Genomic DNA, 12,980 nt, shown 5'->3' on the forward strand with positions numbered 1-12,980 from the left:
TTGTACTTTATTTTTCAGCTGTCACATACCAGTTTCACAACACAGTGAAGTAAATCTAAAGTCTATGTTTCTTATTTTCTCTTTTCATTGTTCTCAGCATGCTTGTACTTTGCTAGTTCATAAAGGTATCTGAAGCCCCTGGACATGGGGCATTTTCTGTACCTTTATTCTCATTTAATGTCCCCAGTTTTAGTGAAATATATATAGTAACTGTAACCCTAGAGCAACATGTTTAGTTCTATAATTACTTCCTACTTTGTTGCATTGGGTAGGTCATTTTGGAGATTCTTATTCTAATATATATATATATATAATTGCATTTCATCATATAAAAATGTATCCATTCCATATTTTTCACCAATTCTAACATCATTATGTATTCATCTTTTCTGTTGTTGATGATTTCATTCTTACCATGTGTGGTGCTCTTTCCAAAGCTGTGTTAAAGCTGGAATCATGTATGAATTAGCATGTGATAGTTTCACCCTTTAACACTGGCATATTTTATTACTACCTCATTGCACCACCCTTTTTCTAGCATTCAATATAGTGAGCTTTACTGTAGCTTGAGTCTTGCATGCTTCCTGAATCCCTTTTATTTTGAAAGGAGGACATTATCTGTCTACACACCTTATTTTACATATTTTAAGATGGATATGTATTAAATGCATTTACAGAATCAACTCTGTATGTCACCTGATTTATTGCTGGTGTGAGCAATATGTGATGTTCAAGCTGCTTTTTAACTAAGTTGACTGACAATGCTTTCCTTGGCTTTATATGCCTGAAAGTTGCAAGTCATCAATTTGTGGTTTGGATGTGTAATACCACTAATTCATTGGAAGTGGAAGGCACTTCTATGCTTATTCCAGTCAAATCCTCTTCACACTTAAGATTTTTAGCACAAAGTCAAAGTAATGGTACAGTATGGAATTTAAATGTTAGAACTTTGACATATAAAAAGATACTTATCTGTGCTATTCCATTTGTCCCTTCTCTTTGGTACTGATAAATTTTTGAAGAAAATGTGACCATTAAAAGTTAAAATCCATACAGTGAGTAAATAGAACAGGTGAAGATTGACCTTCTAAAAAGAAGGGGGATGAGACACATAACAGAATATTAAAGAATTCTCACACCACAAATATTTGTTGAAGATTAAAAATTATAAATGTAGAAACAGGTAAGAGCAAACAAGCAAAATATCTAATTCCTGGTAAAACCAAGAAAAGGTGTTTAAGCTCAGAGTAAATATATATTTTTGAATTTCACTTTGATCCTGACACATTAAACACTGTGAGTAGGCAAATATTAATGTTCAAAACACTATCAACAAGAACAAGAACACTTTTTGTTAACAAAGTATAATGCTCCAAATAGTGAAAACATAGAAATATATGTTTTTTTTTACACTAAATTGATAAAAAATATCATTTCTGGATGGCAAAAACTTATATTTCCAAAAATTACTGTTTGACATTTTGATGTTAGGTATAAATTAAATATCTGTTGAAGTTAAGCTGAATATAAATGCTCATAAAAAAAATTCAAAGCTGTTAAATTTTTATTAAGTTCAAAAAATTAATGAAAGATAACAATATGCTCACTTTATATACCTTATATTAAACAGCTCATTTCCATTTACGAAATGGTGCCTGTATTTGGAGACTTAACTGGCTAGCTGATAAATCTCCACGAGGTCTTGCTAACAGTTGTGGTATTATGGTAAACTACAGGTATGATTTTTACAGTGATCATGAGTGATTGTTTTGTCATAAAACATACATATAGAAGTATTGATAACAGTATCTTAACTGTTTCAAAAAATTTCATTTGTAGTTAATTTGTCATGGATCTCAGAAAGTAAGTCACTATTTCTCTGAATAATTTTATATATTTGATAATATTTGTTTATAAACAAAATATAGTTAATTTTTATGATAATATATATTACTAATTTTATTTAATGGTGAAATTAATGGAAAATAAATCCTTTTAATATATGATTTAGTGAATAATTCTCCTTTAAACACATTTCTGCAATTGATGTGTACTGTTGTGCTTCTGTGAAATTATCAACATCTATTTGCTAGTACTATTACTCTGAACTTCTTTTCTATTTTTCTTAAATTTTAATTTATTTGTAATAGAATTTGAAATTCTTTACTGTAGGCATCTTCAAGTTGTTAGAGATAAATTTCAACAGTAAATGGACACACACAATCTACTTATTTCAAAATAACGAATTTAAAACAAGTCAAATAATGTACAAAAGTTTATTACACTATTGTTTATCACAGTTGTATCTAGAGCTTTAAATAATTGTCTCCTTTTCAAGTCCACACAAGTGGGTTCAATTACCTTAGAACAACCTTGAGAAGACAGATTCTTCTTATTTATCTTTGTTGTTAAAATACTACTGTGAAATTAATTTTAGATATTGCCCATTGTAGTTAAACTAACAATCATGCAGTCTAGCTTTATTTTCACCAATTACTTTAACTTTTTTATCTGCATACTTGCATAGTAGGTCTCATAGTTCTTTCTTCTGCTTTCCAATTAGTTCTTCACTGATGTTGACATCTGTGTATGTCTTATCTCCACCCAGTGGTCTTAGGTTAGTAAGTCTTCATCCTTCATAATAAATTCACCGTTTTCTGGTTCTATGACAGCCACACCTGCCATGTTCATATGTACCTCAGTAGCTGTACCCCTGCTGTATAATTGCTGGATTAACATCTACAGAACACTTAATTTTTTCAACCATGTTAACTCAATACACCCCAACATTAAGTTCATCCGTGAACAGGAAAAAACTAACCAAATAACATTTCTTAACCTCAAGATCACTAGAACTGATACACAATTCAAAAGAGAAATCCACAAAAAAATCATTTATACTGGATTATACATTCCCTGGGACTCAGCACATGAAACAAAACAAAAACTCAACATATTAAAAAACCAAATAAACACAAGCCACAAAACTATGCTCACCCTAAAAATTAACGATGAAATCTACAATTCATCAACATCATCAAATGTCCTCAAAAAAACTGGGAAAACAATTATATGCACACACATAAACCAACAACAAACAAACAACAATAAATCCCAAGATACAACAAACTACAAAACCTTATACTGCTGCATACCATATGTTCCTGACATCAGCAAAAAAATAACCAACATTTGGAAAAAACTTATAACAAAACACAACATTCCAATAAGCACCAAATTTATTCAAAAACCAGGTACAAAACTAAAGTCCATACCATGTAAAAACTACACTGACAAACACAACACCAACAACAATGCAAAAACTGCCACGATTTCTATACTGGAGAAACACACAGAAAAATGGAAACTAGATTCAAAGAGCCCAAAAAACACCTTCACATGTTTTTGAACATTGCAGATCAAATAAACACAACATAACCATAGAAAACACACAGATACTAAGTAGGGAAAGAAATATAAACACAAAATCAAAGAAGCACTACTTATAAAGCAAATGAAACCAAAATTAAACCAATATAAAGGAACACTTTTAGACCTATACTAATTAATAACCTAACATCCAACTGCAATGCCCCCTACAATTCTGTGCCCTACTCTTGTCCCTAAGATGTGTCTGGCAATGGTCACTTGCAAACCCTCTTTTTCTTAACCTGAAGATGATCAAGAAAGATCAAAACGTTGTTCTCTCCTTATCAATAAAAATTTTAATACCCATACCAGCCATTCTGAGATACAGATACTAGACTGGTTCTCACTAATGCACTACTGCACCTATTATCTTGTAGGACTTTCACTTTTTTGTCCTCGACATATCATTCACTTACTGTCATGTGATTTATTGGCCTCTCTCAATATTTGTCACTTGATCCAATCACCACTGTAACTGTTGACCCATTTGCTAACTAGAGCTAATGGTTAGTCATACACTGATTAATCATGGAAATAGTAGTTCAATATTGTGATGAATCTAATGGTTTGTTTCTGTTCTGTTTCTCCTGGCACTAGCATCCATGGTGATAGTCACTCTTTTCTTGTTTCTTGTAGGTTGCTTCATCTGCATTACTTTGAAATTTCTGCTGTTTCTTGTAGATGAAAGACTTGCACTCACTCACTTTATAACAAGGATGGTATCTTTTCTCTGCCTTGTCCATTGAGTTTTTACCACTTTTGGTGATATTTTGTTTCTGGTCATTCACCCCTAATTTTATCTTTAACAGGTTAGTTTTGGATATGCCATTTAATACTACATTCTTGAGCTTTCACATACTGTTCTGTCAGCTTGATCATTTCATCCATGTCTTTTGGTGCTCTCTCATTTAGGAACTGTTCACATATTAGTCGACCTGCTAGTACTTCAAAACTAATTTTATATTTGGCCATGTCAGTCCAACTTGTAAAGACAGATTGCCCTCTCTCCTTTGCCCCATTTTTCACTCTGGGGAAAACATCCACATCATCTTTCTGTTAATCGAATTTGGTCTTTCCACTTTCTGTTGGGTGAATTTAGCAATCTCTGTTTGTGTTCTAATTCTTTCTCTCTCTATTTCCAGTCTCTACTTTCTCTCATTTTCTTGTTTCTCTCTTTGTGCTTATGTCTTCTATTTGCAGTCTCTCCTTTCTCTACTTTTTTTTTCTGCCTTTCTTCCTCTCTTCTCTGCCTATGCTCTTCTCTCTCTAGGTCTTTTTGTAGTTTAACAAACTATTTTAGTTTGCTTCTTTTCAATTCACTTAAAGTCAGTTGACATGGTTACATAGTATGATGTTAATTTCTACATATTTTTGCCAACCCTACAATTGTTCATATATAGGCCTGCTTCTGTTGTTATACACATCTTCTTCTACCATTGTTTTCCACTGTATAATCCAGGCTGGCTCACCAGATGTTGGGTTTTTATAGGAACTAGATTCTTTACAGTAGGTGTCTGTGACATGTTGGCAATAAAATTTAGCAGTAAATGAACAGCAAACAGTCAACTTTTTTTTAATAATGTATGCAAAATAAGTTGTAATGAAACCCACTTGAAATAAAAATATATCTCAGAATGGCTGGTATGGTTTTTACTGATAAGGAGAAAACAACATTTCAACCTTCCGAGGTTATCTTCAGGTTAAGAAAGAGAGAGTGTTTGAATCAAAGAAGCCCTACTTATATAGCAACTAAAACCAAAATTAAACCAATATAAAGGAACACCTTTATACCTATACTCATTAATAACCTAACATCCACCTGCAATGCCCCCTTCAGTCTGGTACTTGTTTATACTCTCGTCCCTAAAACACATGTCCATCAATGGTCTAATTCAAATACTCTCTCTTTCTTAACCTGAAGATGACCTAGTGAACGTTGAAATGTTGTTCTCTCCTTATTAGTAAAATTGTTAATACCCATACCACCTGTTCTGAGATATAATGGTTATCACAGTTGTATCTAGAACTTTAAGAAATTGTCTTCTTTTTGTCAAAGTCCCCCAAAGTGGTTGTGATTACTTTAAAACAGCCTTTGATAAGAAAAATGATTGATCTTTACTTTTGTTTTTACAACTTAGGTATTTCCTGTTATGGTAAACTATCAATCAAATAGTCTAACTTCACTAATTTACTTTAACTTCTTTATCTGCACATATTTATAATACATGATGGAAAAGTCTAGAAATAGCTGGCTTAATAGTATCACAATATTAAACATAGAAGCTTGGATTAAGGTGACATCAACAATGTTATGAGAGCCTTGTACAACAGTCAAACTGCACACACAACATAAATTTCATACAGTTATGTAATGAAACATGTCTCTACCATAGCTTATAAAATAATCAACTTTTAGCACTTTTGTTATGAAAACTAAATAATCATTAAATATTAACTCAGTAAATAAAGTAAATAATAACTCTTAAACTAAACAATCTTATATAGCCAACATCTGTGTGATGTATTGAAATATGCTAAATATGATTAAAAAATTGATGCTACAGAAAAACAGTTTTTAGCAAAATAATCAGTACATTTAAAATGAAGTTTTTTTAACAGAAGACATTTAGAACTGTAAGCTCTGTTGCTTGTTGTCCATATTCATAAAGTTTTTACACCACTCTTCTGGATACAGCAAGAACCTTAAACTAATTGTTTAATTTTAGTTCTTCAGATCATTAAATCTTTTAAATGGCTCATCATACCCGTAGGTTAGCTACTATAAAGTTGAATAATTTTGATAATATCCATTAGGTATTTTTTGGAGGCTACTGAAATTAACAGTCAGCATTACATAGAAAATCAACATGTGGAAGCATCAGAACAGTTCTTATGTCACCTTGGTCTGTCACATCATAAGTTTTCTTTATAAGAAATAGTACAATATTTCCGCTTTGTATGACACTAGCATATTACCAAATTATGATAAATATTATATGGGGAAGGAAAATTAAGAAGTATAAGAGTAATTGCTTACCATTGTAGCTATTCACATATAAATCAATGTTGAACTAAAAATAGGTTTCTTTTTTTTATTTTAGTAACACTGAACATTGCAATTCTTAACTAAAAGTCATTCTATAATGTTTTATCCAAGTACAAAGTGTTTTAAGTAGTTTTACTAAAACCTACATTCTTCTATGTATATGAAAGCTTTATTGAGATATCATCACTCAAAATACTAATATAAGCAACTGTTTAATACAGTCACTGTTTAGCAATAAAATATTTAGTATGACTGAAGCGTAAGAGTATTTCTGCTGTAATTAAAAATGAATGTAATACTTTTGTGTGTAAACAAGTGATAAATTATTCAAATACATAAATTAACTTACATCAAGAACTTTACTAGTTTTTATTAAACAATCTAGATTATACAGTTATTGAAAAATCCTCAGTGAACCTGCTGTTTGTATGTTTTTGTGATTGGTGGTGGTACACAATGATTTTTGAAGTGTTGTGAAAAAATATTTATGTAACAGTTCACAATTAAATAAAGATTTTAAGTTTTAAAAAGATTTAATATTGACCTTTAGCTTAAAGTGTAAGGGGTTGAGTAATTAGTCCTAATGCATTGGTTTAAAATACATACACAATACTGACTGACTTTCACAAAATGCAAAGCCAAGAGGCTTGAGAAATTTTAACTTTCATTCTAATTGTTTAAGTAAGATTAAGTTAACTTTTTGGAATTAATACATTGTTACAGATAGATGTTATCCAGTAAATTTGTATACATATGTAGAGATTTTAAATTAGTCACTTCTTTACTCACACTTTTAAAAAAATTAAAGTTTTTTTTTTTGCTTATTTTATCTTGCCTTACAGTGTAAAAGTAAACACATTATTAGAAAGAATTATGATAAAAGAGAAATTTAATTAAAGATGTTTGGTATTTTGAAAAATCTGTATGTTAGTATATATTCATGTTTTTTGTTTTTCCCCTTGCAGAATGCTCTTTATTCGTAATATATACATACAGTAATTTATGTTTTTACGTAATCTCACATATAAATTATTGTGTTCATAATTTTTAAGTCACAGATCTAGTATTTATTTCACTTATATATTTACAGTTATGGCATTATGAACAAATTTGAAGTAAAACAGACTCAAAACCACATAGAAACTTGAAAATGTTTTTAGGAAATTAGAAAATTAAAATACCATATATTCTACATTAAAATTTCTCTTCACTTTCACTACTTTGGGGTAGTGTGTACTTCTTTTTTTTTTAAGGGGAATAAAAAGTAAAATAAAGACTATGACTGGTACATTAAACTACTTTTAAATTTTAATTCTCCCTGCCTCATACTAAATGCTTAACAAAATACTTATGATAGATTATAATACATCTGAAATGTTTTACTCTTTTAGCCAATAAGCACTGATTTATGCTTCATTTATTTAGACATTTTGATAATAAATAAGTAACAAAATTTCACAACTTTTTGAGAAATAAGAGTAGACTTGAGCAGTTCTCATAAAGTATAAATTTTAAATTAAAGTTTTTAGTAGTTGTAAATCATTCATAAATTATGATATAACACAGCATATTTTCTTAACTAAATAGTCAACTTTTAGTCCCATGCTGATCTGGTTACTATCTGTTAAAAATGTGGGCAGCCATATTGTGACATTTTCCAGATGGCTGTATTACTTATGATGCAATATTGAAAAAGATTAAGTATTACTCGGAAATGGTAGTCACAGAAGAGCAGCATTTGCAGACAGAAATTTACATGTGTGATTGTTTGAATTCATGTACATATGTTCATGGTGGGATTCAGTACTGTGGGAAACAGTGCTTTGTATAATACCATATTCTTCAGAAGTTTACGGTGTAGATTAAAAGTGAAAATATATATATATATATAATATGTTTATATATATGTATATATGTTACAAAATTGAATAAAGTATTCAAATTAGAAATATATGTTTGTTTTTTTAATTTTGCGTGAAGTTACACGAGGGCTATCTGTGCAAGCCATCCCTAATTTAGCAGTGTAAGACTATAGGGAAGGCAGCTAGTCATCACCATCCACTACCAACTCTTGGGCTACTCTTTTACCCACAAATAGTGGGAATGACCATCAATTATAATGCCCCCATAGCTGAAAGGGCAAGCATGTTGGATGTGACGGGGATTTGAACCTGCAACCCTTGGATTACATGTCAAATGCCTTAACCACCTGGCTTTGCTGGGCCAGAAGCATATGAGTAAAACTAATAAAATAATTTATTAATTAGTATACCAATTTTTGGTCCAGTTAACAGTTTATTAAAACACCTCTCACTCTTTGTAACGTAAGTTGTTATAATAAATGACGAATATAAAGTAAAACCTACACTTGACTAGGTGGAGATTTTTTGTTGTGAAACTACTTCTTTAATTATGTGAAAGATGGAAAACAGTTATCTTTAATGTAGCATGTTACTTTTTTTTGTGTGACAGAACAATCTAGTTCTGCAGCACTGTATAATAAATATGAGTAAAACTTTCATTCAAGTTAATAATGGATCAGTCTTTATGTACTACAAACTCAGCAAAAGATTAGTGGTGGAAAGAAAATAAAGTAATTCTTAAAATAACATACACATACAAGGTATCTAGTCATACGTTTTGTAATGCTCTTTGTTATTATTTATGTATGTCAAAAGTAGGGTTATATCATATATTTAGTCCCCAAAATATTCAGTTGTTTTGTTGAATATTTGGATTGGTCAGATATTGGTACCTTTTTGACAGACAAATTGTTAAAATTTTCATATTTTCTAGAAATATTATAACCTAGAACCTACAAGATATAGTAAAAAGCTATAAGTGATGTTGAAAGTCAATCAGTTAACAAGTTTATTAATGCAGAAGAGTAATAACTTTCACAAATTTGATATGTTAATAAAGATTACAAAAAGTTATTAAACTGAATGACATATATTTTGTTTATGTATGCATAAATCTATTTAAATTAGCCCTTTTCAAAGTACAGGATTGTGCTTTCTTTTATAAAAGAATTGTCTAAAGTTTAAAGTAAATTTAAATAATTACATTATGGAAAGTAGATATTCCAAGCAATCATCTTATTCATTCTAAATGATTCTGTTTCAGTCTTGTTTATATTAAATAATTAGTCACCAAAAATCCAATTTTATTTTATTTTAAAGAAATTAAAAAAATATATTCTTTAAACCAATAATCCAACAAAGCAACAAGAGTGAAACTTGGATTGTTTTGTATTTTAGTAAACTTATTTTTGAACTCTTCCCTGAAGGATGCTCACGATACAGAGCAGTTTGTGTTATTCTTCCACAGTTAGTGATGAATAGTAGCTAAAGTGAGGATAATTTTTTATATTATTGATTCCCTGGAACTAATGATTTTAGTAAATTATTCAAATACATGTATATATATTTGTAACAATGTTAAATATCTTTTGGGGAACATTATTGTTGAGGTTGGGGGTGATGATTTGATATAGAGACATATTTCTTTCTTTTGTTTCAGAAACTCATCAAGAAGATAATATCTTGAATTTCTTTTGATGCATATTTATATCTCAAATTCTTCTGCAGAATTATGTGTAGTTACCTTTTTTTAGCTTTATCAAGTACTTTTAGAATTTGGGAGATGGGACTACATTATGTTCACTTAGTACTTGATCTGTCCATCTAGGAGTAGAGTATTATTTTAAATTATCACCCAGTCTTCTGACAATCAAGTTGACATAACTTCCCTCAAGCATTAATAAACAATTGCGACAAGAAAGTCTTGGCAATCATTCTAGAAACATGCTGCTAGTAAAGAAATGGTTAACAGACTGCATGACATATTTCAGGTCCATATTTGTTTGTTCATGCATTTTGATTAATATTTTTTCTTTTTAATGTTATTTATTCATTGCTATAGCAAAAAGAAATTGTGTAAATTACCCAGATATATTCTGTTATACTTGCACTACACATTTGTTGTAAAATTAACAGAGGCAAAACTTTCAAGAATTTGTTAAAAAAGTGTATTATGCATATTTTGTAATAAAACGTGAGGACCAAGACAAATCATGAGCTCCACACAAAGTTTGCACCATTTGTATCAAAGAGCTGAGACAATGGACTAAAAAAATCGTGAGAAAGATTTAAACCCTACTTTTTGAAGGAAAGTTCAGGGGATTATTCCAACAATATTTCTGAATTAATATCAATGTTGGAGATGCAGTCTATGAACCAAGTGAGTGGTAATTGTTCATTGATTCCTCCAAAAGAAAGTCTAAAATGTGTTCTCCTTCACAGTGGTAACATATATGTATCTGTTATTGCTTATTTGGCTCACTTGAAGGAAACAAGAAAATTTTGAACTTTTATAAATAAAATCAAGTACAAAGAATGTTGTTGGCTATTTTGTGGAGACTTCAAAGTCCCTCGGTACTATATAAAGAAGCAATGGGCACATAGATTCATCCTGATACCAGGATAAAAAACATTGAGCATGAAAGTTTGGGTTAACACAAAGAAAGTCTATTACTTTCATTTTATATGATTATGTAGTTGTAATGGCCTGAAACAAAGATAGCGACTGTTTCAACTATCTATATGGGCAATTCCAGCTATTTCAGAAGCAAAACTTAACCTGTTGACTGCCAAGTGTTTCAGCTGCTACAATACAACTCTAATGCTTCTTCATTTTGTAACTTTTCTCGTGACGCCATTTTGGATCGAAAGTGAAACAATTTGTAAGTAGGTCAAATGCATGTATAGTGCTGACATTTAGCGTTAACGTTAGGTATTATTGAGAACGTTAAGTCGTCCAAGGCACTGTGTTACCGATCGGCATGGACAAGTTATCTCGTCTACAGCACTGAAGAGGTTAATTAAAGAAGAGATTTTTAATGAACCTCTGATTAACAAATCTACTTCAAACAAACAGTTTGAAAGAACAGTGAGGAAAGTTGAAAAAAAAAAGTGCGAATTGTGTTTAAAGATGTTATTTGTAAAGTTTTAGGAAAGAACAATGACCCAAGTTTCGAAAATATTCTCAATAACATGCACAATTAATTTAAAGAGTGGATTGTAATATGAGATTGAAATTCATTTCTTATACTCGCATATTGACCATTTCCCCAAAAATCTAGTTGCCAGGAGCGAAGAACAATGAAAAAGGTTCCATGAAGACGTCAGGAAAGTGGAGAAAATGTATCAGGGAAGGTGTTTACTGTTGGTCATTGAAGTAAGAGGCTCCAGTCTTTTACACACCACTCAACTACCCTTTGCCATATTTGTTTTGCTATACTCTCTGCCTGCGTTAATTCACCCTCTATCAGGGTACTATAAACTCATATATAAGAGCTTCATTCAGATAATTTTATTCTTTTTTCAACAAAGAAGTATTTGGATGCGGGTTTGTCTGAAGTAGTTAATGTCTTTGGTTGTGATTTTCCTAATGTGCAAATTATATTTAATAATCTTATTTATATATTGTTCATGAGACATGCCATTTTTTTAATGTTACCAGCCCTCCCAGTATTCCATGTATATTATTTAATGTCTCTCAACAGTTGGTGGGGACCACTCTCAGTTGAGACTGTCCGTGATCCTATTTGTTGTGAAATGGAGATATAAATTTGATCCAAAATTTTCTCTGTGGGATTCTAGGTTGTTTTTGCCAATAATCCAAGACAATCTGGAGAGAATTTGGACTCCTTTTTTGGCAATTTCGTTTACTAGCTTAACTTCTCACGAGGCTAACTTGGAACAGCCACCTCTTGCTCCAGCTGTTAAGTTAGTCAATTTGATTTTTGAGATTTAGGGGCTTTCTGCTGTTGCCCTTGAATCAACTTCTTTCTTGATAGCTGAAAGGTCTGAGGACAACTGCTTAGTTTTCCTTCTTCACCTGATATTGCTGTTCATGCTGGAAGGTTTACCTTTCAGTTACACGATGAGATAGGAGGATATATATTCCCAAAGACTTGATCCTCTTTTGGAGATGTGAAGTTCCAGACTGGACCCTGTGATCATTTTGAATAGATCACATTTTCCTTGAACTTATCTGGTCCTTCCTACTGTTCTGAGATATTTGTCTTCCCTCCGAATTTTGTTGGAAGCCTCTTAGCTTTCCATAAGAACTTGATGACAAACTGGGTCCCTTGCTGACTTCTTCCGTGATAATATTGTCAGTGTCTACTCTTTCTTTGGTTTCCTGTCTTCTGTGTTGCTGGGGCATATTAGATAGAGATGCCTTGTTGGAGGAAGTTTGTCTACATGTTGCTGTCCTTTGTGAGTCATGTGAGGCTTCTTTTCTTTTTTTCTTGGTGTTTGCATGCATTCCAGAGTCATTGTAATCATGTTGCCCGTTTACATTTCTTCTTGTCGTCATTGGTCTATAGATTTTTTTTACTCCTGTTGGAAGTCAGGGCATGGTCTTTCATAATAAACACGATCCCATTCTTCTTGGATTTTCGAGCCGTCATTGCCAGGTGGTTAGGACACTTGACTCG

General features: G+C 31.3%; 1 protein-coding gene across 13 annotated transcripts in view; it reads left to right on the forward strand.

Moving 5' to 3' along the window:
- The window catches only part of LOC143258512 (malonyl-CoA decarboxylase, mitochondrial-like), a 113,880-nt gene extending 101,957 nt beyond the window's left edge, over window positions 1-11,923 (forward strand). For 8 of the 13 annotated variants that reach the window (XM_076517593.1, XM_076517584.1, XM_076517589.1 and 5 more), the window contains 2 exons: window positions 1,631-1,736; window positions 6,244-8,424. In XM_076517593.1, coding sequence (XP_076373708.1) covers window positions 1,631-1,736; window positions 6,244-6,361 — 224 coding nt within the window. In that variant the 3' untranslated portion in view covers window positions 6,362-8,424. Of the gene's footprint in view, window positions 1-1,630; window positions 1,737-6,243; window positions 8,425-9,997 lie in introns of those variants that run through there. The other 5 variants (XM_076517594.1, XM_076517598.1, XM_076517586.1 and 2 more) reach the window with 4 other exon arrangements.
- Window positions 11,924-12,980: the final 1,057 nt, after the last annotated feature.

This window comes from Tachypleus tridentatus, chromosome 8 (assembly GCF_004210375.1).
Source record: "Tachypleus tridentatus isolate NWPU-2018 chromosome 8, ASM421037v1, whole genome shotgun sequence".
Lineage (NCBI taxonomy): Eukaryota > Metazoa > Arthropoda > Merostomata > Xiphosura > Limulidae > Tachypleus > Tachypleus tridentatus.